The 26,713-nt window shown below is 46.3% G+C and overlaps 1 protein-coding gene across 2 annotated transcripts; it reads right to left on the bottom strand.

Annotated features, from left to right (window-relative positions):
- Positions 1–873: 873 nt before the first annotated feature.
- On the bottom strand, positions 874–26,713 carry LOC138958478 (U4/U6 small nuclear ribonucleoprotein Prp31-like). Of its 2 annotated transcripts, none has more exons than XM_070329640.1 (14): positions 26,576–26,713; positions 23,294–23,497; positions 22,449–22,506; positions 20,883–20,966; positions 19,533–19,630; positions 18,741–18,850; positions 17,875–17,926; positions 17,294–17,411; positions 16,610–16,767; positions 15,909–16,126; positions 15,261–15,333; positions 14,228–14,356; positions 13,780–13,878; positions 874–1,518 (listed from the first exon to the last, which is right to left on the bottom strand). In XM_070329640.1, exons 2-14 carry the CDS (start codon positions 23,462–23,464, stop codon positions 1,414–1,416), a joined length of 1,473 nt encoding a protein of 490 aa, XP_070185741.1. In that variant the 5' UTR covers positions 23,465–23,497; positions 26,576–26,713; the 3' UTR covers positions 874–1,413. The 2 variants fall into 2 exon arrangements, with proteins under 2 accessions (XP_070185741.1, XP_070185740.1); XM_070329639.1 differs by lacking the exon at positions 26,576–26,713 and adding an exon at positions 26,475–26,567.

The following is a 26,713-nucleotide window of genomic DNA, read 5'->3' as shown; positions in this document are numbered from 1 at the left end:
TAATGCTGGACTTACATCAGAACACTAACAGATTAAACTATACATGAATCGCGAGACAAGCGGCAAGAGAAGAGATTTTTGGAAAAAATACAGGTGAATGAGCAAGAAGGCAGAAAAAAGAAAAGAATTCATGAAGAAAAAGAGAGCATGACAGGAAAGAGGAACCAAAAATCTACCTAACAGCAAACTAGAAAGCTCCTGCGGTTCCAAAAACAGGAGGGGCCTTTAATTTCATAACCGCAGTGCCCCACTGCGGGAACTCTTGAAAATGACAAATGTCATTGTTCTGTAAACATGTGAGGCTAAGTGGGCCTTTTATGAGGTCGGGGCAAAGGGTCATCAATTCAAGTGCACAAGTTCAAACTCTTATTGCCAACTTCAAACACAACAAATGGATACAGTTTAGCAATGCAAATTTGTTATTTGAGATGGAGAAATTGCCCCTGCTGACCTTGTGTTCAACTCCTTAGGTACTCGGTGGTTATCCTCACTTAACAGATTTGTTAAAAAATCAAGTGACAGTGTTTTAATGGCAAGTCAGATCAAATAAACTCGAACACCAGAGAATCTTTTTTTATTACATACAGTAACTTTATTTGGTGTTTAACGTCGTTTTCAACCACGAAGGTTATATCGCGACGGGGAAAGGGGGGGGGGGGGGGGGGGGGGGGGGGGGGGGGGGGAGATGGGATAGAGCCACTTATTACATACAGTAACCCACAGATACATTGCACACCCTTTTCAAAAGCAGCATGCACTGTGGTCAAGCATACAAAAATCACATTCTGTGACTTGAATGAACACCTTTCTCTCCCTCTCTTGCATACGCTCGTACAATGTCACTCGCACATTCTTGAAAAGTCAAGCTGACAATTTCAGTGACAATGTTCCATTACCATGGAACCCCTCTATCAAAGACTGACAAACAAAATATGTTCTTCACAAAGACGAGGGAGTCTTAACGATGTTTGGAAATAACTTTTGCTGCGGAAAAAAACGGGGCAAACAAACCCGCGTGACAAAGTAGGCGAATCACAAGCGAGCGGCGTGTTGCATTATACACGTTGTCAGCAAGCACGTGGAAGACACGCAACTCAATAGTGATTGGCCTAATTTGTCACACTTTTTTGTTTGCCCCGTTTTTTCTGCAGCTCTGGAAGTTATTTCCGGAATTGTCTATTGGACATACATTTTCAGACATAATAAACTAACTCAGAAAAAGAAAGGTCAAGACAAAGGGCAAGTCTTGAATCGGATGGTCTCATAAGGGGAGGGGGCTTCCATCAAATACATAATCTGAGCTTTCCCTCCCATCCCCGTCCCACTTGAATCTGTCGTGGCCCTTACTCCTCATCCCCATTTTCATCAACCAACCCCCATATCTAAACCAAGTGCGTTCACTCTCAAGACCCACTAAGTCTTTTCAACTTTGAGGAAGCCAGCCGTGGTGGAGAAATATTTCTGGTTGGCTTCTTGTGCTTTCTTCTCGGCTGCCTGGGGGTTGACAATCTCCAGACCCTGAAATTACAAGCAAATGATAAAAACTCGGTATTATTTCTGTTACAGGAAAAAGACAGAAGATTGAGAAAATGACCACCTGGGGAAAAGATGATGAAAGCATTTTCAGAGTGACACACACCAAGAAAAACAGATACTTTAAAGCATCACAGCTGCGTGTTGAACATGGAGAAAAAAAGAATTTTGTGTGTGTGTGCGAGCAGCCAGTACCGTGGCATGATCATCACTCTTCCTTAATTCAGAACATCTACCAAACTATCACCACCCTGGCTGCTTTTTCTGCATAGTGGACATTTTGTGATGAATAACTTATGCCGGGTTAATTTAGTAGATTGAAATAGGTGTCACAATCAAAGGTATACTATTAAAAGATCCACACCCTGCACAGAAAAAGCTAGGCCGTTGATTCTTTTGTATGTATGTCCCAGAGGACAGATAATAATTTTTATGGGAAGGAGTGTTTGTTTCACTTGCAAGAATTGAAAATTTTCATCTAAATTTTAATTTGATTATATACTTACCCAACTCACATACAGCAATTTACTCCAGTTTAGTGCTAGGACGCTGAATAGCATCGCCTTGGTAACAAGGGGAGGTCACCCTAAAAAAGAGCTACCTTGACCCCTTAACATGACAAAGTCACGCGTGACTTCCTGACCTTGCCGCCATCTTTGAATCATTCAATCGAAAGCGAACATAGAAAAAATTTCCCTCTTTTTTAGCAAAAAAACCCCCATAAAAACCCCAAAAGCGGGGCAGGCGGGCGGGTATCAACTATGTGAGTTGGGTAAGTATATAATCAAATTAAAATTTAGATGAAAATTTTCAATTAAATTACATTCTTATCCCAACTCACATACAGCAGAATGCTAATGAAGGAGGTGGGAAAACAAAATTCCACTTGTCCAGCAGCGACAATGGCTGGTAGGGAGCTACTGCCACCATGACGAGTGCTGGCCACATCTCGCAGGTAAAAGTTGATGAAAACGCCCTGCGATTTCCAGTAGGCAGCGTCTAAGACCTCTGCCAGCACGCCTGAGCGGAGGACTGCCAGAGAAGTAGCCCAGGCTCTGGCTTCATGAGTTCTTGACAACTTCATAGGAAGGACAGAATGCCCAATCCCAACTTGTCTGTGCCACCACGCATACGCTTGTTTAATAAGCGTAGAGACCCATCTTACCAAAGTGACCCGCGACAAGTCCTTGCTCCTTTCAGTGTCAACTGAGATGAAGAGCAGTTTTTGGTCCCTAGACCTAATGGGCGTGGTACGGGATAAGTAGCTGGTAAGAGTACAAACAGGACAATTGACCATATCAGGGTCACCAGACGCAAGAATCCTACTTAAAGGAGGAATGCGAATAACAGAGGAGGACAGACCTTGTTTTTGGTTTTGGCAAGGAACTCCGGCCGAAATCTTAAAACAAAAGAGCCATAGCTCTCAAAAGAAATATCCTTAGCCAGGCCTGAAAGAGCGTGCACCTCACCGCCTCCACGGGCAGAGGCTAACAAAACGAGGAACAAGGCTTTACGAGTCAAGTTAGCTAAGCTCGCTGAAGCTAAAGGTTCGAAATCCGAAGAGGCTAGAAACTTGAGTACCAAAAAATAAGTCCCACGCGGGAAGAGGGGACTTAGCCTTCGTAAAACCAATCGCTGCCCCCTTAAGAACACTAGCAATTACACCGCCCAGGTTAATGCTATGCCCTAATTGCTTCAGAGTAGAAGAAATGGCTGAGCGCCTGACTCTCAAAAAAGAAGGAGCCAAGCCCTGAGCAGCCAAACACGAGAGATGATTTGCTACATGCATAGAGCGAGGTGAAGTAGCAGTAACTCCATTCTCCGAGCACCACTTTGTCCAAGCTGACCAGTGTGACGCATAAACAGTGCTGGTCGATTCCCTGTGGGCCTTTTGGACAAAGCCTAAAGTAGCGTCTGAGGAGCCAGAACGGCGCAGCGACCTAGAAAGAATGGAGGGCCGTCTGCGAGGCGAAGGAGGACGGGGAACCAATGTTGGCTGGGCCACCAAGGGGCCACCAACACCAAGCAAGGCTGTCCCCGCTCCGCCTTCCTGAGAACCTTTCCCAAGAGATGAAAAGGGGGGAAAGCATAGGCTCAGACGCGACCAGTTTACTTCGAGGGCGTCTGTTTCCCTCCCCTCTGGGTCTGGAAAGGGGGAGATAAAGACCTGAAGCCTGCAGGAGAATCTTGTCACAAACAGATCGACTGTAGGCTTGCCGAAATGCCACCCAGACGTTGTAGGACCTGATGAGTCAGAGACTACTCCGTGTGCATCGTACACTACGGGCGACTGAAGTAGTCCGCAAGAACGTTGAGTATGCCTGGGACGTACTTCGCTGACAACAGAATAAGGTGCTGGCTGCCCCAGGCAAGAATCTGACCTGACCTGACAGAAAGAGCGAGAGACAAAGTGCCTCCCTGTTTGTTGAAATAGGCCGCCATGGTCGTGTTGTCTGTGCGAACCCCAATTTATTCGTTCCTGACCATAGACAGAAACGATTGGAGTCCCAGGAAAACAGCCTCTAACTCTAGGGCATTAATGTGCCCCCCACTCTGCGTCTCGTTCCACAGACCTGACGCAGTGTGAACAGAAAGATGGGCACCCCAGCCCTCCATAGACGCGTCTGTGAACAGAAACTCGTCCGGGGGGGGCAAACGAGATTGGCACTCCCTGTGAAATCCCAGGGAGCAGCCACTGCCTCGTTGTGTGCCGACACCAGCTTTCAAGAGAGACTACTGTCTCCCAGCCCTGAAGAGAAGGCTTCCACAGCGAACTCAGGGCAGCCTGAAATGGCCGCTTGTGGACTCTGCCTAAGGGCACAAGAGTGGCCATCGATTCCATTTGGCCAAAAAGAGAGGTCAGAACACGTACAGCCGCTCTCTTTATCAAGGACAGAGTACGAAACAGACTTTGCAACCTGTCCACCCTTCTCTGTGAAGGGCGTACCCGCCAATCGACGGTGTATGTCTTTGCGTGTGGAAGAAAAACAACCCCAATGCTAAAAACGTCTGTGCCAAACCTAGGCTTAGCCACATGATGGTGTTTAGTTCTTTCCGTAACCTCTTAGAAAGAAAAGCTGAAACTAAGGAATTCCTGCGAGTCCTTTGTGCTGCGCAGCGAAAGTCGCTGACAGAAGCCACTGCCTCAAGAGGTAGGCTTAGCCGGAAAAGTTCCGACTGAGAGGTTACGAGCAATGGCTCAGTGAGCCTAAAAATTTAGTCAGAATGTGAGCCCATAATTTGGACATGTTCTGGCGACTTGTCAGAAACCAAAGCTTATGACCCTGATGAGAAAGCGCAATTCTGTAAGCCGTAAAAGCTGAGAAAGTTTTAACAGCTTGCCTTGTTTTTCACCACAGAGGCAAAAAACAAAAATTGAGGCCTTAGCAACTTCACCCTAGAAGGTGAAAAATAAGAGGTATGCCGCACCAAAGATGGGCGTACATACCGCGAAGCTGCCTAAGGCAGAGGGTTTAACCCAATGTGTGTTTGCTTAGCTCCGCATCTTGCCTAAATAAAGGCCAAATGTGGCCAGCCGACGCAGATCACAGCTTCTCCCAGAAGATGGACCACAAAAAGCAAAGAGCGGAGTAGATCCGCCTCTTGTTTGCAACCTGAGCCAAGCAATGTGCCAAGAAAAGCGCTGGGAGGCTCCGCTGTTCAAAAGACTTTAGCCAAAGCAGCTAGAAGCGACATGACATCCTTCTCCCGTGCGTCACGACGAAACTCGAAGTTAACAAGAGCAGAGAAGATAGAGCTCTATAAAAAAAAATCTTGCAAAGTTTCCTAAACAGAGGATAACTTGAAAAGATCATGTGCTTATTCCCCCAGAGACAAGAAAGAGGACTCAGTATAACATACTGTTCTACTGTAGCCGTCTTCCCTACCAGAATAGTGACAACTTTCTCTACCGCATCGTCACGAAACCTGAATGGGTCTAATGACGACGCGATCAATCTCGCCCAAGATCTCTGCAAAGTCTCAGAGAGAGACGATAACTCAAGCAAACGTAAGCCAGTTACTCCAAAGACAAAAGAGAATTCTCCGAAAACGGGACTACTCTGTCTCTGCTGTATCATCTTGCCTAAGGACTGCAAGTTCCGGAAAAGTGGAACGAGGCAAGGCAAACGAGCCAATCAAATTGACTGAATTATGCAGCAGTGTAAACCTCTTAGCCAAACCAGCAGGCAAAGCTGAGGCTAAAAACAAAGAAGCACGGTAAGGCTGCGCTGAATCAGGAGCCAGACCTTGTGCTGTTAACCACGGTACAGCGTGAAACGCACCGCCATACTGCCCAGTAGTCAGTAGCATAGACAGCTCAAACGCTACCAACGGGAATTTCCGAAAACGGGAATTTCCGAAAACGGAACTGCTGTTTCCAGTCCTTTGCAGAACGGGAATCCCCCAAAGCGGAAGGAGGTTGGGCAACAAGCCTACAAGTGTTGCCGCACCCTCCTCGAACTACCTTGAAGTAACTTCCGCCGCCAAAGCCAGTGCTAGCGGAAGTTCAACCAGTACACGGAAGTTGGCATCTTTGTCAACCTGAACAGAAGCACCAAAATCCGACTCATAATCCCGCACATCCGTGCAACAAGGCAACGAACTTCCGCCCTGACTACAATAGTCAGGCGAAGCGTCACCCAGAAGAGACGACACACGAGGGATGCGATACCCAAGCAGTGTGTCCCTAGGGACTGCTTTCCTGCCCAGAGGGCGGAAGCGGGGAATGTCACCCCCTCCTCAAAATACCGTGAAGCCACTTCCTCCGCTAAAGCCAGAGCTTGCGGAAGCTTAGTCGGTATGCGGAAGTTGACATCTTCGTCACCCTGGACGGAAGTGCCAAAATCCGACTCGTAGTCCCTCACTTCCGTGAAGTCAGGCAAGACACTTCCGCCGTGACTACCATAGTCCGACGAAGTGTCGCCCGGAAGAGACGCCCACGAGGGATTTTATACCCAAGCGGTACGTCCCTAGGGACTGCTTCCTGCCTGAAAGGCGGAAGCGGGGAAAGCTGTGAAAGCTGTGCTGCCGCACCCACTGTTCCTCTAGGGAGTGTAGGAGGACGCACTTCCCCTGTTCGGTCAGAGACCGAACGCGTGTCTGGGCTTTTCCCTCGATCTAGACGTTCACTCAATCGGAACGACGTAGACCTAGGGCCTAAGCTTTCGCGCACACGAACCGGTGTGGCTACTCTCTCCAAACACGCACTTCGTTTTGGCCGGAGAACCCGGTTACTGGCGAAGTATAAATACCTTGATCGTCGTCCAAGAGGCCTGGGAACGCAGCAGGGAAACACCACGGCTGCCCTCAAACGAGGCGTGAACGTCGGCGGACGTAAAAGTGGAGGAAGGCGGACACACACCCTGGCAAGGGAACGCACACCTCCCACACCGGAAGGCAAAGACACATCTCAGCCTTGGTAGACGAAAACTCGGCTGAAAGAGAGGATAACTAAGCACTCAAGGAGTGCAAAATAGCATAAACATCCTGCTTCTCGCTAACAGGGCTTGAACCGGACAAGACCGGTGAAGCAGCTGAAGGCAAACTAGGCATAGCCGGAGAATAAGGTAAGTCTATCGCACATCAAACGAGGATTTAGTCAAGGATCTGTGACTTTAATCGAAAATTTTTAATTAAATTTTCATTTGATTAATATACTTACCCGAGTCACATATTTAGCATTGACGCAGTCGAGATGCTAGGTAGACTGAAAAAACGCTATCCCGTCTATAGTATAAGGGAAGCAACCCAAGCAAAAAAGTAGCAAGCTTGCTACCCTGGGTTGCCTCCCGTAGCGTGCATCACGCCACAGCTCTCGTACCCAATACGAGACACCCTCATTCGACTTCTAGAATACAAAGAAACTAAAAGCGGGGAAGGTGGGAGGGAATTACCTATGTGACTCGGGTAAGTATATTAATCAAATGAAAATTTAATTAAAAATTTTCGATTAAATTACATATTCTTACTCCGAGTCACATATTTAGCAGATAACTCCAACAAGGTGGTGGGTAAGATCAAAAAGTTCAAACTCACTCTAAAGTTCTGGAGAGACAAAAGCCAGCTGCCGCCAAGGAAGGAATAGGCCGAGACCCATCCTGACAGAGGGCAGCAATGTCTGCAGAACCTGATAAGACAAAATCCTAGCGCCAGAAGCTGTGCGCAGGACATCATCCAAACCCCATAGGCAAAAAAGGCCAAGGAGGAGGCCCAGGCCCTGGAAATGGGCTCGGGCCGAGCCGAGGGAAAGATAGCATAAGCTATGACAAGGCGGAGGGCAAGAAAATCCCTTGCCAAGAAACTGGCCCACTGCCAAAAAGTCAGGAAAGGATCCCGTGAGGAAGCAACCACTGACTCACTCTAAACCCTTGCCAGGAACTGGCCCACTGCCAAAGGACAGAAACGGACCGAGAACCACCCTGATTGACAGCCGAGATGTCTCTCAGGCAAGAAATGCGAAAGACGACCTCAGAGAGCCAGTAAGCTGTGCCCAGCACTTCTTCCAATCTTCTGAACCGTAAAACAGTCCGGAAAAGGACCCCAGTCTTGGATAAACCCGACCAAGTAGAGGGAAGGACAAGCTGCCCCCCCCCCCCTTAAATGGAAGGAAATGCTAATGGCCTGGAAAAGATCCGTGCGTAAGGTTGCCGGCTAAGCCCTGAAAAGGACCGACCCTCACGGAGACCATAAGGCAACCATGCCAAAGTAAGAAAACTTTGGGATGGAGTGAGGCCCAAAAGGCCGTTGAGAGAACAGTCAGCTCCGGAAGAGTGACCAAACTCCAAACCGGAAAGAGAGAGACGCCTGAGTATCAAGTACCAGGGTCCAACTCAATGAGCAAAACTCAAGGGAGACGGTCACCGGTCGTCCCCTGCCCATCCCTGCGAAAGCAGAGAGAGGGGTAAAAAAGGGGACGAAGCGACCTAAGGTAGTGCATAAGCACCGCAAATGCGGACCCGCAGAGCGAACCAGCCGTCAGCCTCCCGAGACCAGAGTTCTCAGTAAAAGTCATAGTTGCAAGTGAAAAAGGGGTGACCAGGCCGGAAGCCCACCCCAGCAGAAATCGTCCCAACTCACATCATGCAAGCATGATGGAGAAGAGGAAGAGACGAAATCCGCAGTCACAGGAACCAATTGCCAAAGTCGCAACACGACAGGCAGGAGACTATAACACAGGCTAAGGCCGAGAGCCTTGCTGCCCGTAGGCCGGCCATTGCACCAAAGTACTCAAAGTACACAGGCACAGTAAGAAACCAAAAGTTTCGGCCGCCGAAAAAGATGCTGGCCTAGAGGCCGGCACCGAGAAAACTGGAACATTAGCTAGACCTCTGCCCAAAAAGGGGAGGAGTAGCCAAAAAACCTGAGAAAAAGTGACAAGCCAAGAATGACTTCTCAAACATGCAATGCCCAGACAATGCACCCTCAGGAAAATCTGAATGTTACTTCCGAGGCCAACTCAAGTGAACCTTAAGTTTGGACGAAACACCAGAACGCGTCTGATCGCTAGAGAAAGACAAAGTCAGACTCGGCGAAAGACAAACCTGGACCGAGTCCAGAAGCTCGTGGCAAGAGAAAACGGGGAAGCCCAAAGGCAGAAACCCCCTTTTAAACGGAAATCGACCTCTCAGAACCCATACGCTGGGAAAGAGAAAGAATGTCGAAGCCCGAAGCCACAAGCACAAGGAAAGCAACAACCACCACCTCCAACGGATGAAATGGCTGTTGCTCCCGCCGAGGCTAACACCCCGAAGCCCTAAGGCCGGCTGTTGTTTCAAAAACCCAGCGTGCCTATGACGGCTGTGAAAGAAACAATCTCACCTGAGCTGAGGACGTAGGCCGCTTAGGCTGAGTCCGCTTAGGTATAGCCTGCTTAGGAGCGGCCTGCTTTTGCTGCTTTCAAATTGAAGCTCAAAAGAAGGGAACCGCTGTTCTCTGTTGGTCTCAATCCCCTGCTTCTGGCATGAGAGGCCAGGCTGCCGGAGAGAGACCGTCCACCAAGGATGACGAACTGAGAATGTTCCTTGTCGACTCCTCAGAAAACCGGGAGTGGGCAAGAAACAAGTCCCTTCCGCACGAGACCGCATGGGAATAGTGCAGAGAGGACAGCCTCATCTGTGCCTCGTTCACCCTTGTAAGTGTGGAGAGGAGTGAGACACTTCCTCCGCGTCCTGCCCTTTACTAAGGGGAAAGGGCGCCAAGGAATCTGCCAGAGCGCAAGGAAGCGCCCGCAGGAGAGCCTCGGAAATGGAACTGAGTTCCGAAAGTTGTCAGCCCCCTTCCTCAGAGAATAGGAGATTCTGCCCATAGAACGGCAGAACCGAATCCTTCCTCAACGGCTTCGTAAGAAGCGAAGAAGTTCCGGCGTGACCGGAAACGGTGCACGCGGACGGGGAAAGGCCATCAGGCGGCGACGAGACGACCTTGGCCAAGGCAACTTCCTCTGGTCCGCTAAGGGCACGAAGGAGGAAGCCTGCGCAGGAGCGGCAAGGTATTCCGATGCCAGCTCCGAAGCAGAACCCTGAGGAACCAGCAACGAAACCGACGCCGGAGGCCACCCCCTGTCGAAGAGGGGGGCTCGGCGAAAAGGCAAAAAGGCGAAAAGCTACTAAGGGCGATTCTTCAAACCAGAAGTAGCTGCTTCCTCTTTGCCAACCGAAGTCCTTCCTGTTGGCAATCGATTGTGCTCATTCCCTAACTGAGAGGAGGATGAGAGGGACCAAAAACCAAGGAAAGTGGGAGAGAGGAGCTAGCGGCCACCACCTGAGTGTGTGGATGCTGCTGTCCCAACAGAGGCAAGAAGCCTGTATGCCCATAGGGCAAGCCTTGTTCGAAATTCACCGGCGACCAAACGGAAGCAGCGGGAACTGAACCGGAAAATCCGGGAGGAGCCGGAAGTGCGGCAGCAACAGCAGCGCTATGCCAGAGCTGGTGCTGAGCCACCTACGAGCTGAAGCTCGGAACCCAAAGGTAGGCCGTAGGCCAGAACCGGAAGTGACAGTAACCTGTGCACTACCCGCTTGACCTACCCTCCTGCCAAGGCCGGAAGCGAAGCTGCCGGAAATGGCTGCCGTGCAAAGGGCAAAGCTCAAACCGGAAAGGGCCATGGGCTGCCCACACACCGATGAACTAACATTTCCAGCCGGAGCCGGAAGAGAAGCTGTCGCGGACGACTGCTTACGTATAGCGCAGCTCAAGCCGGATGGGATCATTATTTGTCCACGTTCCAACGAGGCACTACTTCCGTGAACCGGAAGTGCCGCTGTCGCGTACGACTGCCGACGTAAGGCAAGGCTCAAACCGGACGTGACAGTAGCCTGTGCACTAGCCAGTGACCCTACACTTCCGGTCGGAACCGGAAGAACAGCTGTCGCGGGCGACCGCTGTCATAGGACAAGGCTCGAACCAGACGTGACAGTAGTCTGTGCACTAGCAAGTGAACCTCTACTTCCGGCCGGAGCTGGAAGCGGCTGCCGCGAACGACTGCTGACGTAAATTCGGAAGCTGGCCAGAGCCGCCGAAGGCAGCTGCTCCTCGTACACGGACCCGAAGTCCGAAACGCCACCTGAAGGGGACGGCTCATAGCCAAAAGAACCCGACAAATGACGCTGCGAGGGAAGGCCGTAAGCCGAACGCCCATCCTGTTGGCCATCGATGAAACTCTCACCCCTGACTAAGAGGAAGATGAGAGTCACCAACGACCGAAGGCAGCTGAAGAGAGGAGCTAGCGGCCACCACCGAAGTGGGTGGCTGCTGCTGTCCCAACAGAGGCAAAAAGCCTGTGTGCCCAGGAGAACCACCGTATTCGAAATTCACCGGCGACACAACGGAAGCAGCGGGAACCGAACCGGAAAAGCCGGGAGGAGCAGGGAGTGCAGACGCAACAGCAGAACTATGCCATAGCTGGTGCTGAGGAGTCTGCAAGCCACAACCCGGAAGCCCTAGGCCGGAACCGGAAGTGACAGATGACTGTGCACGACCCGTTTGACCTACATTTCCTGCCCAGGCAGGAAGAGCAGCTGCCGGAAACGGCTGCTGTAGCAGGGCAAGGCTCGAACCGGAAGGGACCATGGGCTGTCCGCGAACCAGTGAACCAACACTTCCGGCCGGAGCCGGAAGCGAAGCTGCCGCGGACGGCTGCTTACGTAATTCGTAGCTCAAACCGGCAGGGACCATGGTCTGTCCGCTGTCCAGTGAACCACTACTTCCGGCCGGAGCCGGAAGGGAAGCTGCCGCGGACGGCTGCTTACGTAATTCGTAGCTCAAACCGGCAGGGACCATGGTCTGTCCGCTGTCCAGTGAACCACTACTTCCGGCCGGAGCCGGAAGGGAAGCTGCCGCGGACGGCTGCTTACGTAATTCGTAGCTCAAACCGGCAGGGACCATGGTCTGTCCGCTGTCCAGTGAACCACTACTTCCGGCCGGAGCCGGAAGGGAAGCTGCCGCGGACGGCTGCTTACGTAATTCGTAGCTCAAACCGGCAGGGACCATGGTCTGTCCGCTGTCCAGTGAACCACTACTTCCGGCCGGAGCCGGAAGTGCAGCTGCCGCGGACGGCTGCTGCGAGCACATACCTTGTGACGACCGTATCCCAAAAGGGACCTGCTCAGGTGCACTCCCGCAAGCGGTAGCCACCGAGCGCCGGCCGAGGAGAGAAACGCCTCCCTGTTCACCGCCTCCAGCACCAACGCCGAAGCCAGCAGGCTGGACAGGTGATCCGGAAACAACAGGAACACAGGAAGCCAACGACCGAGGGTCGCACACCCCCGGGAGGGAGGCAGAGCTGGAAACAAGGTCCGTCCACGCCATCTCAATTTCTGGAAGCAAAGAGGACAAAAGGCTAGCCACAGACGTGGTAGCGGTAATGCCCGCCGCCCGCGAGCCAGACGAAGTTTCCTCCGGCGCCGAAATGGGCACCGAAAAAACGAAGTTAGTCTTCGGGTCAGAAACGTGAACCGTGGGGTTCCTAGCCGAAGAAGTAGAAGCCGAGGGCTTAGGTTTGCCAGACATGCTGTCACGCGAGAAAACAAACTACTGAAAATACACAAGTCTCTAGGACGTTAAAACTTCAGCAGAATAAACTAGCACAAAGTACAAGTTACAAGCAGGTAAAAGTGCTACTGGTCGACGCTAAAAGTCCGAGCACGGACCCAAACTAACCAGCAAAAAACACCACGTGTAAGCGAAAAATGGCGACCAAAATGGCGGCCACAGCAACAAACTACCGAGCAAAATTCACAAGTCCGCGGACGAGAAAATTCTCAGCAGAATGGCAAAGCAAACAACAACAAAATGGAACAATCTCACCGCTAGAAACAGCTATGAGCAGACGGGGAGCCGAGGCTGGTGGGTGTCAAGCAGACAGCAAACAACAGCCTAGGAGCGAAATCAAGCACGACCTGTCTCTCTGGCTGAAAGATGTCGAATGAGGGTGTCTCGTATTGGGTACGAGAGCTGTGGCGTGATGCACGCTACGGGAGGCAACCCAGGGTAGCAAGCTTGCTACTTTTTTGCTTGGGTTGCTTCCCTTATACTATAGACGGGATAGCGTTTTTTCAGTCTACCTAGCATCTCGACTGCGTCAATGCTAAATATGTGACTCGGAGTAAGAATATGTAATTTAATCAAAGCTTAACCTGCCGACTCTACGACTTACAAGAAGGCTTCTTTGTGGGAGAAGGCTCGGCCACTGACTTAGCCTTTTAATTCTTTCCTTATCCGACATGGCGAACGGAAAAAAAGTAAACAAAGCTAAGTACTCAACCAAACCTAAGTCACAAAACGATAACAAACGACAAAAAAGCTCACCCAAACACACAGTAGGAGCAGAGGGACCGTGTGCAAGTACCAAGGCAGGGTCTGACAAAGGCAGAAGTCAGACAAACCGGCTGAAAGCCGGAGCAAAATCAAAACACGTCTGTAGACACAGATCGCTGGAGAGTGAATGATTCAAAGATGGCGGCAAGGTCAGGAAGTCACGCGTGACTTTGTCATGTTAAGGGGTCAAGGTAGCTCTTTTTTAAGGTGACCTCCCCTTGTTACCAAGGCGATGCTATTCAGCGTCCTAGCACTAAACTGGAGTAAATTGCTGTATGTGAGTTGGGATAAGAATGTAATTTAATTCAAGTTTCAAGCACATTCACTAGCAACCAAGACGCACACAGCCAATATTTCTGACTCGCACTTTCCCTGCTGCACACTGACATTGAGACACTATGACCCAGAGACAGAGAAACAGAGTGTACATACCTGCAATGGTGTGAAGGCGACACTGGAGGCAGTACCAGCCACCTGTTTCTTTACTGTGGTGCTGCCACCCCACGTATTGTTCTGTTTGCTTAACTTTTGCTGAAAAATAATAACAAAAATTAGGTCTCACTCAAGTAAATTAGGTCTCACTCAAGTTGTAGAAATGTTTATTATAACAACATGGAAAGAAGAATAGCTCCTCCTTTCAAGGGATACCTAGAGTTAATTAACAGAACTTATGACCCCCCCCCCCCAAAAAAAAAGTCCACATGATCACAGAAATGAGCATGAAACCTTTACACACACACACACACACACACACACACACACAATACACAAACTGAAACACACATGGATCAACTTTCTCTGAAATAACAGAAAAGAAGGGCAGCTCAACACAATAAACAAGAACACCAACGTTTCTGCAGCTTCTCACTCTAACAAATACCTGAAGGGTCTTGGAGATTCGAGCCTTGGTCTTGGAATCCACAGGTGGGCCTCTGACTTTGCCAGACTTTCCTTTACCCATATGGCCAAGAGAGAAGCCCAAGTCCTCCTGGTATGCGTCCTCCTCAATCTGAAACACAACCAAACAAACATGATTTGTCTTTGAAGGCTGTTCAAAAAGCAGAGCTGCCAACTGTTATGCTTACGCCAAGCTTAAAATTGCCATGCTCAAACAAATGATCATAAGCATGCAACATTTCACTCTTTCTTGTGAGTCCTGGTACTCATTTCTGATTCTCAGAATTTTGGTAATAAAACATTGTCTATACTGAAAAGTGGCACTGCAGACATTATGGTTCCGCTTTTGAATTAACCTTTTTAACAATGTATATATTCCTGCACGAAATAGCATAGATACGGATCTGCAAATACATTTTAGACCATTTGCTACGCTGAACATTTAAAAATAAAATCTAAACTGTTACACTTGAGGCTTCAAAAGGGTTGGCAGGTGTGTAATAGTAACAAGTCTGATGATATGTGCAACAGTATATCCACAACCTTCCCTACAATAACAAATCATCAGAATAAAGGTGTGTGTGGCCATAAGGGATTCAAGCAACTGTATTATGTGAGAACCTTGCTACCTGACAAATAAGAAGCAAAACCAACCTCTTTCCATTACGAATCACCTGGCTGTGATCGCCTTTGGTGAATTTTTCAACTGATTCACATTATTTGCGCTCACAGAAATGAGATTCGTCCTCCTTTGGGGGGCTAATTCCTCATTTTTAACTCCTTTTGGTACTTAGTTTGGTAGGAAAAGTTGGACAAGTTGCATTCCCTGTGAAGTGGTAAACAGCAACATGGTCATGTGTGAATAACTTGCATGTGTTCTCTCCATTCAAAAATAAAAATCTAACAAAATCTTGACTTTTTTCTGATAATTTTGAAACAGTCAAACCCTGTTCCCTCCTCTTTGACCAGTTTCACCTCTGGCTTCCCCTGAAGACCAGCCACAAAGCAGTACTGACCTCTCCAAAGTTCATTCTGTTGGCTTGCTTCCTTAGCTCTGTCAGGCCAAGCCGCTCCTTCATCTTTCTGGCTCTGAAAACAACAATGTGCACAGAATGCATCAGTAATCCGAGTTTCGTCTTCTTCAACGTTCCTAAGCTTTTTACTCTTAGGGTCACCCTATGGTAAGAGTTTTGTGTGCCACACCTATTTTAACCCTGCCATGTGTGCAGCACGACGCTGCCTTCAAGAGTGTACATGCTAGGTACATCTGTGTCTTTGCAAGCCCCCGGACTTTCCCTGAAATCTCAGAATCTGTAATGTCCACATCAGTCTGCATGCAGGTGGTACGATTCTGTCCACTGAACGTTGACTCCGAGAAAAATGTCCCTGTCTTATGTGGATTCAAACTCAAGCCAATAGCAAGACTGGTTAAAGCCAGTATGCTATCAACTGAGCCACGAACCCGCCCCAATGCAGAACAGAAACTCTTTTTTTCCTTGCTTCTTTGAATTTTTCTCTTTCTTCCTTACTCTGTGTTTTTCATTTCATTTCTTTCGCTCTGTTTCGTTGCCTTTTTGTCTGTGTATTTTGTGTGTGTGTGTTTGCAAGTGTGTATTGTTTTCTCCATAATTTTCATTCTCTAAAAATATGGCATAAGTACCAACCTTCTTCCTCCTCTCTTCTTTCTTGCCTGGTCGATGGGGGCGGGGAGAGATTTCGATTTTTTCACTGGCGGTGGTTCCTGCCACTTGTCAAACTTGCTCTCCACATCAGCACGCAGGTCATCCCCAACCTTCCCATCCATACTCTCGTGGAAACTGTCTACACGGGATGCAAGAGCTGATTTGGCTGCAATCTGTCTGGACGCTTTACGTCGAAGGTCCTGCAACAACGTAACAAAAACTGTTGATGCAAAATGCTGTAGGTGGTTTCCAGTACTTGCAAGTCTACTGTGAAACATGAACCCCATAGAACAAACTATTCTGTTTGGACGCTTTACGTCGAAGGTCCTGTGGCAATCATAACAAAAACTGTTGATGCAAAATGCTGTAGGTGGTTTCCAGTACTTGCAAGTCTACTGTGAAACATGAACCCCATAGAACAAACTATTCTGTTTGGACGCTTTACGTCGAAGGTCCTGTGGCAATCATAACAAAAACTGTTGATGCAAAATGCAGTAGGTGGTTTCCAGTACTTGCAAGTCTACTGTGAAACATGTTGAACCCAATTCAAACGAAAGAAACGTGAAATAAACGAGATCAAAGTTTCAAAACAAACAACTATGGAATACTTACTAATCAGAAAATGTAACAAAATGTTTTCCTGAAAGAGTTAATTTTCTTCCGTGTAAATCCCTTCAACTTACAGGTGGCATTTTCTGCACAGTGTCGCTGTTGTAGATGAAACCAGTGTGGGGGAGAATGGCAGTGGTGGAGAAACCAGAGAGTGCTCGTTTCTGTGCCCCAAGCAGCATAATATTGCAGGCAGGCATCTTGGACAAATTCGTCAGGCCCCCTGCCACTCCTGAAAACACGAAGCAGGGAAAGCAGGAATTAATGACATATTGTCAGCGATTTTAAGAACAGCAGTGAACAATTTTGTATGCAAGAAACAACGTCAGTTCAGTTTACAAACTAAACACTAACTTTCCAGAAAAAAGTGAAAATAAACCACATCAAAACTACATGGGCTCCTTTTCAATTTTCATAGCTCATGTGATGTGATTGACCCGTCTAAGAAGTTTCATGTTCTCCTCACTTTAACAGCCACAGGACATTATTCTTATCATTATCAGCAAAATGTGTTCCTCTCAGTGGACGCCCATACTAAATTGAACAGCCATCCAAAAAATGTTAACTATAAGTATAACTTAATATCATTCCAAGTTTATTTTCTGTCAGAAAAACACACCCTCCATGTTTTGTTTTTTTATTACAAAAGCCAGAATAAAGTTAATTGTTATGTACCTGGCACACTAAGAATAAGAATAGTGAATGTTTAATGCTGCAACAGAGTTTGGTATGTATGTATCTCATAAATGTATACTTACCCATGAGTTTAGCAGCAATGGAAGCTCCAACGACGATAGACAGGTTTGGTGCGATGAATGTCATGCGAGATTCAACGTAGTCAAAAATCTTTGTTTTGCTTTCATTCAGGGCCACAGCCTGCAAGGAAGCAAGCAAAATTCAATTGAATCAGAATGGTTGATATAATAATACAAAGCTGATTATAATGCAGTTTATATTACTAAACCTGGCGTGGGAAGGGGCTTTGTAAAGCTGTGAGTCAGTCACTGAGCATAGTAAAATCTTGGCTTGTTACAACCTTTTTATCCGAAAGCGACTAGTTTAGGAATTTGATTAATTGATAAAAAAATGACAAGAAAATCAAAACAACTCTGTAGAACATGCCTGAACAAAGACCATACAAATAAACAAAATATATAAACACTCAGCTTGCAAACTTGCAGTTACAGTGATTAAGATTAAAAATAAAAAATAAAAATAAAGAAAAGAATTAGAAACTGCGAGGTCTGCCTTCGGTGTGGCACATAAAAACTCAGTTCAACTTGTGGCAAATCCAGGAAAAATGTGACATCATGGTACAACACCATGTGTTTATACTCACAGTGTCGCAAGCTTCCATCACTGTTTTCAAGTCCTCGTCAGAAAGCTCTGTTCTGAAAACCAAACCAACGCTCTGACATAAATAAAACAAACAAAAACAACAACCAATAATATTGACCAACTCTGGTAAGAATGGTACTTTCTAGTTATGTCCATGTTTGTAAAAGCTGTATCAGCTCATACTGTCATAAATCTTTATTATAGGAAGACTCAGACGATAAGTTTCAGTTTTAGACTGACTTGCAATCTCTGATGTGTAAAACAGAGCAGCAAAGAGAATGAAGAATATCATGACATTATGATAATAATGTTCTGCCAACAGTGTTTGGAGAGTCGGAGTGGCGCAGTGGTTAGAGCACTTGCCTCTCCACTGGAGGTCGTGGTTCGTCCACCACTTGGAGCAAATACTAATACCCCATTTTTCTGAGCGCTCTCCAGTCCACCCTGCTGGAAATGGGTACCTGACCCTATTCAGGGCAGGGGAAGGCAAAGGCAGCGAGGTAGAGGAGATGGGCACCGCCCTCACAAAGCTGGCCCAAGAAAAGTTAAGATCTCTAACATCTCTCTCCCCTACGACAAGATGGTTATGGGAATACCCTTACCTTTACCTACAACAGTGTTCCACATCATGAAAATTCAAAAGTAGCATACACCTAATGCCATAAATCCTGTGAAGGCAGCTGAGTCAGGAGATATAAACACATACAAATTATATTTGGAGAGATATAAACACATACAATAAATACGTTCACAAGGTACTTCGCAGCACCTTGTTTACCTTGCCAAGGGATATGATATTTCCATTTTATTTTTAAGATAACATTCGAATGGATTAACCACATTTGTTCCCTTACAACGAATACATACCCTTGTGTGGTAGACGCTGTGACGCTGACAACCATGATGGTGGCTGGCGTCAGAATGTCCTGGAGTGTTTCGTTGTTCTTAGACTTTTCCAGGATGTTGTTGCCCAGCTCCTGCACAACAGGAAACCAAATTACATTCCACGTACAGTGGTACTTGTCATGTTAGTCCTCTCTCATGAGAGGACATCTCTGGAATAAGGACACATTTCTTTGTCCTTTAGTCTGATAACTCAACTGTCTCCCCTGAAATATAATATAGTCCCGAGTCCTGTGAGGTTGCCCTCATGGAAATTCTGGTTGTTTTTTCCCTGAGGAGAGTGAGCTGCCATACAGTATGGCGCTACCTTATGCACAGGAGACCACCTTAAATATAAGGGACACTGCTGGCTGGTCCCAAAAAGAGTCCTTTCATGAAAGGAACCCTGTATCTCACAAACATTGTACACATACATTCATGCTTATTTTACATTACTCAAACCCTATAAATCAACAGTAACACCTCTCAAATTAGATCTAGGATCAAATCACAGCAAAAGGAGTTGAGCTATTACAGAAGCACATAGTTATTAGATCAACCGAGCTGACCAGTACGGGCCGATATTTTAGCCCATTGTTAACATGAAATGATAACGGTGATCGACAAGAAGAAGAAGAGACATGAAATGATGAATGCAGTATTCAGTCACTGACTCACTCCATGGAACTCTCCCAAACATGCCTGCAGATGTGCACACACACACATTCACTCCTGCGTGAGTGTAAGCGAGAGCAGCAAGAAAGGAAGACCTATTACCATGACAGTTGAGATGTAATCCATAGCTGTGGACACCAGGGACTCTAATTCTGGGAACCGCTTAGAGTAAAGGTCCCTGACAAACTGATGGATGACACCTGCAAAAGACAAAACCATTTCAGTACTGAATCTTGTTCTAACATCTGCAAAACACAAAACCATTTCAGTACTGTCGCTTGTTCTAACATCTGCAAAACACAAAACCATTTCAGTACTGTCGCTTGTTCTAACATCTGCAAAACACAAAACCATTTCAGTACTGTCGCTTGTTCTAACATCTGCAAAACACAAAACTATTTCAGTACTGTCGCTTGTTCCAACATCTGCAAAACACAAAACTGCCTCTTGTTCTATTTCTAGCAATCCTGTTCATACATAAGCGGGGATATAGCTCAGTTGGTAGCGCGCTGGATTTGTATTCAGTTGGCCGCTGTCAGCGTGAGTTCGATCCCAGGTTCGGCGGAAATTTATTTCAGAGTCAACTTTGTGTGCAGACTCTCTTCGGTGTCCGAACCCTCCCCCCGTGTACACTACATTGGGTGTGCACGTTAAAGATCCCACGATTGACAAAAGGGTCTTTCCTGGCAAAATTGCTTAGGCACAGTTAATAATTGTCTACCTATACCCGTGTGACTTGGAATAATAGGCCGTGAAAGGTAAATATGCGCCGAAATGGCTGCAATCTACTGGCCGTATAAAATTTCATCTCACACGGCATCACTGCAGAGCGCCTAGAACTGTACCCACGGAATATGCGCGATATAAGCGTCATTGATTGATTGATTGATTGATTGATAAGCAAACAGTTGGCTGCCATTACTTTTGAAACTTCTCAGTATAAACATGAAGCTATTTTTTCACTGGGAATTTCTAAGGAGGATTTCCATTAGAAAATACCAATTACACTGTATTTTTCACAGCTTCTGAGAACAAAAGGTCAGCTGGATTGGAATTGATAATATGTATAGGTCCACATGACACTGCTTTGTCTGCTTGGCGAGAAAAGTAATGGTCAGAAAACCTCCTACATTTGAAATTTCAGAACTATCGGACTGGCAAGGAGTCAGACCAATGCATCACATTAAAAAAGTATGCGCCTGGGAACAACACTGACTTTCTTTTGGGGTGAGCATCCCTGATATTACACATAAACCAAAGAAACTGACTGATGTGTGTGTGCGAGAAATATTGACACCAACATGTTTCTCTCCAATACTTGATCAGAACTGAGATTCTAAACTCAGCTTACCAACTTAAAACAATATCAGAAAGTTATTAAGTTTATCCAACTAGGAATTGACATGCTAAAAAAACCACTTTAATTCACAAACTTCAGAGCACTGAACTTACTGATTTCATTATCAATCTCCACAGTCATGTTGTTGGCATCCACAATCAGTTTGTACTCAGGATCTGCTTCCACCGGTCCCGCCACTGTGTATCATAATTCGTACAAAAAGAAATAAATCATCACCATTTATTTGAGCTTGAAAGAAATAACATAGCTAGACTTGAATCATCTATATGAATATACGACTAGTGTCTGTCTGTCTGTCTGTTCGCGATGCACGGCCAAAGTTCTCGGTGGATCTTTTTCAAATTTGGACACCGTATTCAGCTACACCCCGGACACAACCTCATCGATGAGATATTTCAACACGTGCTCTCAGCGCGCAGCGCTGTGCGCGCTGAACCGATTTTTTTGGGTTTTTTGTTGTTGTTGTCGGGATCCACTACCAGTAACTCTTCCTTATCTTCTCCAGTGTTTTCAGCCGCGATTATCTCCCTTCCTCCGTGTGGCGTCAATCCATATTCCCGTTACTACGTTACTATTTTTAGAAGGTCACTGCACGTTACTATTTTTAGAAGGTCTCCAGTGTTTTGCGCGTTTATCTCCTTTCGCCGGCCTGGTATTCGGCTCTACTTCTTCCCGGCGAAGCCGGTACCCGGCGAAGCGAGTAATCATCTAGTCTTTCATAAACTTACATGTTATGATACACTTTATGCCACATACATTCAAGTTCCACAAATACCAGTGTCTTTCTTTATTTGGTGTTTAACGTCGTTGTCAACCATTCAAGGTTATATCGCGACGGGGAAAGGGGGGAGATGGGATAGGGGAAAGGGGGAGATGGGACAGAGCCACTTGTTAATTGTTTCTTGCTCACAAAAGCACCAATCAAAAAATCGCTCCAGGGGCCTGCAACGTAGCACAATACATGACCTTACTGGGAGAATGCAAGTTTCCAGTACAAAGGACCCAACACTTCCCACATACTGCTTGACTAAAATCTTTACAAACATTGACTATATTCTATACAAGAAACACTTAACAAGGGTAAAAGGAGAAACAGAACCGTTAGTCGCCTCTTACGACATGCTGGGTAGCATCGGGTAAATTCTTTCCCGTCCCAACCAATATGGGACTCCCCCTAACCCGTGGGGGGTAAATACCAGTGTCAAGAAACTCAATTCAAGACTCCATATAATATATATTATGTATGTAAGTTGCACAAGTTGACAATACGTCTGTATCACTTTCGGTTGTAGGTTTGTTTGTTTGCTCAACGCCCAGCCGGCCACGAAGGGCCATATCAGGGCGGTGCTGCTTTGACATATAACGTGCGCCACACACAAGACAGAAGTCGCAGCACAGGCTTCATGTCTCACCAAGTCACATTATTCTAACACCGGACCAACCAGTCCTAGCACTAACCCCATAATGCCAGATGCCAGGCGTAGCAGCCACTAGATTGCCAATTTTAAAGTCTTAGGTATGACCCGGCCAGGGTTCGAACCCACGACCTCCCGATCACGGGGCGGAAGCCTTACCACTAGGCCAACCGTGCCGGTGGTTGTAGGTTAAGGGAGCCTATAATTCTATTACAAACAAAAGTAAACGTTAATTTTACTTACCAGCATCTCTTCTCTCTTTGCTCGAGTATTCTTCAATCAGTGTTAATATCTGTGCAAGCTGAAAATAAAGCATAAAAGATTAATATACAGAAAATAAATTAACTTTCATTTACCCTGGCTGCAGACAGAGGAAGGACTGACAGATAAAACAGACGGAGATGCACAAATCAAATGGCAAAAAAAAAAGGTACATATTATTTTCAACACACCCAATTTTGACACATTTCCAAAAAATATCATTAAATATCTGATGCACTTACATTAAATTGGTTTGCTTTTGTGAAATATTTGATTCTTAAATGTTTCTAATTAACATAACATGTACGAGGGTAATTTTAACACATAATCCAAATATTTTCAAAGAAAATGGTATATTATTGGATTTCGCAAAAAGTTTTGCTCTTTGAGACACCAACACACTTTTGGGTGGGGTTGGAAACACACTTCCAGGTAGAAAACGGTTCATGGGAAACAACTCATCCTTTCTGGCCTATTTATCAAACTGGCAGTGGAAACGATTGCCTCCCTTTACCTGTCTCTGGTGTCTGTGAATTTTTTTTAATACATTTTTCTTCCTACCGCCAGTATACTGGTGCTATGTCGTGAAAAAGATAAATTATTAAAAAAGATTTAGTGGTTTCGGTAACCAGACCTACCCTTTTTTTCCTAAAGCTTCTTTTTTTTAATTTAAAAATAAATATTTACTTACTTTTCCATGTCATTACTACCAGGCCTCAGCAAAGTCATTTTTTAAGCTGACTGGCACAATTTTGATCATATCATTCTCAGCTTACAAGTAACACTCAAAAAGACGCAAACTCAGGCCAAAAGAAGCAACTGGATACCTCTTTGCTGTCTTGCAGCTTGGCAACATTTTTAACAGAGTTGCTGGGCTTCTCTGTGGTGATGTCCACATCATCGATGTCGTCAACATCTGCTTCCATGTCACTGTCAGCTTGGTCCACATCTTCACCCCCCTCCTCCAGGTCAGCCAGTAGCTCGTCTGCGAGAGACATCTTGCCGCTCTTTCCTTGTTTGTCGTCTCAGTTCTGCAGCACAAAGTTCACGTGTAAGTGTCATTTGTAAATATAGTACATAATTATATGGTCTTACAATTTTTGTTCATTTTACCTTGCTTAGGACAACGACAAAAAAGTGCAGGCCATGTGAAGAGGAGGGAGAGGGTGAGGGGTAGCTGCTAATAACAGTGTCAGGGTGTGTGGGCAGTAAGGAAGTGACCAAGTGAAAGTCGCCAGGCGAAAGTATGGGTATGGATTTTGAACTGGCAGACACCATTTGGCTGGCAGGCAGGTGGAAAGGTACACCCCTGTTCAGGATGTTTATCAACTCGATGCATGGTGAATAATTAAAACTTGGTACCCGGTGGTTCTGAATCTGAATTTATAACGGGTGTTGGTTGTGGGTTACATCACAGAATGGCTGTAGACCTGGCCGGGGGGGGGGGGGGGGTGGGGGGGGGGGGGGGGGGGGGGGCGCGTGTGCAGCTCTACTTTAAAAAGGAATTGTTTTTTTGCAGTTGAGTCATTGATTTTTACAGTCTTCCAAAATACAAGTACAGCATGTTAAAAAAACCAAAAGTTGGTCAGATTAGTTCTTGGTCGCAAGCCTCTGTCTGCTCTGGGTTGCTGATGAAGGCAAGCTGATAAATCAACAGTTCCACTTGATGGTGGAATTTCAAGCCTCAGTATTGGTTAGTCTTGGAATGTGGTACTCTGAAGCAGCGGTTGTTGTTGGCTTGCCTCCCGAGGGATGACTGCTTTGTGTTGTACACCCCTCGTAGAAAGCGCCCCCACCCTACACCGCTTAGACATTTGCATATTTTTGTGCAAATCATGAGTGGACTGGTCAGGGTAGCCCCAAGGGAAGGCACCCTGACCACGGTCCCAAGATCCACCAGAGGGCACACTACCAGACTACAGGTCCCCCAGTCCGGCAATTACTCTCACAGAAAATTGTTCTATCCCTCACTGGCGTCAGCGATCCGCCTCTGGAATAACATCCCCAAAGAGGCTGTGACACAGACTCCCCCAGGCCTCCAGGACCATAACTGAGGCTTGGCTCAGAGGAGCAAGCCAATAAGCACCCCCTGTCAAAATCCACTCTGTCTGCAACACACACTACATGTAGATTCCCTTCTCTCCATCCCTCCCGACCCATAAGAAATCAGTACATGTAGGGGAAGGGCTCCTAATATGGACCGGCTCCTAATATGGACCACCACCAACTATGGCGCTAGAGCGCTCAAAAAAGTTTTATTCGCTGTATTCACCCTCTTTGGATAACTTGCACATGTCAAAACAGTTGCAGAAACACAAATCTCAAAACCGTTAGGCTTTTTCTCTTTTTTCACTTTTGGCAGCGTTCACTCTAAATTTGCCGCCTAAAACGGACTCGTTTCTGTCTACAGCCAAAGCTTTTATCAAACAGAAATGGCTATATATGACAGCTAAAACCGTATTTGTTACATTTTAGCAGTGTTGACCCCGAGTATCTACTGCAAACAAAAAATAATAGCAAAATCTCAAAGTATGTGCGAGTCCCCTAATATGGACCACCTTCAACAAATCGAAGAAAATAAAAGCTAAAGGCTATTTTCATTAATTCATTAAGAAGCTTGCTGGTAATAACCTATAACTAGCCCTCGAGATTTAAAAAAAATGCAACGAAAAGTCTTCTTTTCGTGGAAGTTGATAATTTCACTTATTTTCACTCTGTTTTTGATAAGCTTCTTTAGTTTCCTGGTGTGCTTCAATTAAGGCTCTCATCAACCCGAAACAGATAAATCTAGAGCATATTTTAATTAGGCTGACTTGTACACTAATTTGTATCATGTTATTTTGAAATATAGGGGGCTTTTTACAGTGATTCGTGAAGGCCGCTTCACTGGTCCATATTAGGCGCCCAGGCTCCTAATATGGACCCTTTGTGAGTTTTTCTGTATTTAATTTTTGCTGAATGTGTATCAAAACTAGTTTACTCTAATTAGGCCTAACGGTTAACCTAAGAAAGAAGGACTACCAAACACAAAATGAAACTTCTTTGCAGGAAAACAAGCTAGTTATCAGCAATAAACAAAAAGTGGTCCATATTATTATTAGGGGCCCTTCCCCTACTGATGTAGTAATATAAATGTATTAAAATTAATCTAATGTTCTCGTTCCATATTGTTCATCCTGTTTGTACTGTTTTGTCCGGGTCCAGTTGCTGCGCTAGGTAGCACTAGCACTGGCTGGATCACAGTGGGTGGAAGACTAGCCCTATGGCCCTGGGCCTGAAACTCAAACTGGGCACAATGGCGAAGAAAAGCAGTAGCTTGCCTACCAACCCACCCCTACTTTTATTTTTATAAAGACCTGTACACTATCCATTTTGTCTTTCACTCTAATAACCTTAGGCGCACCAACCAGTGAAGATATGGGTGGCCGAGTGGTAACGCACTTGCGCTCGGAAGCGAGAGGTTGCGTGTTCAGGCCTGGGTCAGGCCGCAATTTTCTCCCCCCTTTCCTAACCTAGGTGGTGGGTTCAAGTGCTAGTCTTTCGGATGAGACGAAAAACCGAGGTCCCTTCGTGTACACTACATTGGGGTGTGCACGTTAAAGATCCCACGATTGACAAAAGGGTCTTTCCTGGCAAAATTGTATAGGCATAGATAAAAATGTCCATCAAATACCCGTGGGACTTGGAATAAAGTAAAAAAAAAAAAATTCCATTTCACACGGCATTAAGTCTCAATGCGCCACTAATAGTCAGAATGTTGACCCTGGGCGTTAAATGGAAGAAGAAGAAGAAGATAATTGCCCTATTTACAGATTCCCTCAATACGAATAATAATTTATTAATTGTATACACATTTCTTGCACCCCTTCTTCTCCGTCTTACGGTCTTCGGGTTCAGACTATTGGCCAAACACGGTAAACAAAAGGCGGTAGTGAAACAAACTTAATCGCTTGGATTAATAAAAGTACACTTTACACCCCAAAATGCCCAAAGCTAGAATTTCCTTACACTAATGGTCAAGCAACAGTGTAGCGAATGATCACAACAAACACGCACGTCAATCACACGTTCGGTTTGGCGTACCGGAAGTCAAGATTTCGTCTACTTACCAAAACTCGACTGAAATGTTCATGATTTCATCAAGTCAGCTGTTTCTTGACGGACGTGTAGCAGACGAGTTTTGTGCCAGCTCATCGATACACTTCGCTGGTTGCCCTTTGTTTTTGCGGTGCGTCTGGCGTTTCTCT

This window comes from Littorina saxatilis, linkage group LG2, assembly GCF_037325665.1.
Source record: "Littorina saxatilis isolate snail1 linkage group LG2, US_GU_Lsax_2.0, whole genome shotgun sequence".
Lineage (NCBI taxonomy): Eukaryota > Metazoa > Mollusca > Gastropoda > Littorinimorpha > Littorinidae > Littorina > Littorina saxatilis.
This window is presented reverse-complemented; position numbering and strand designations above follow the sequence as displayed.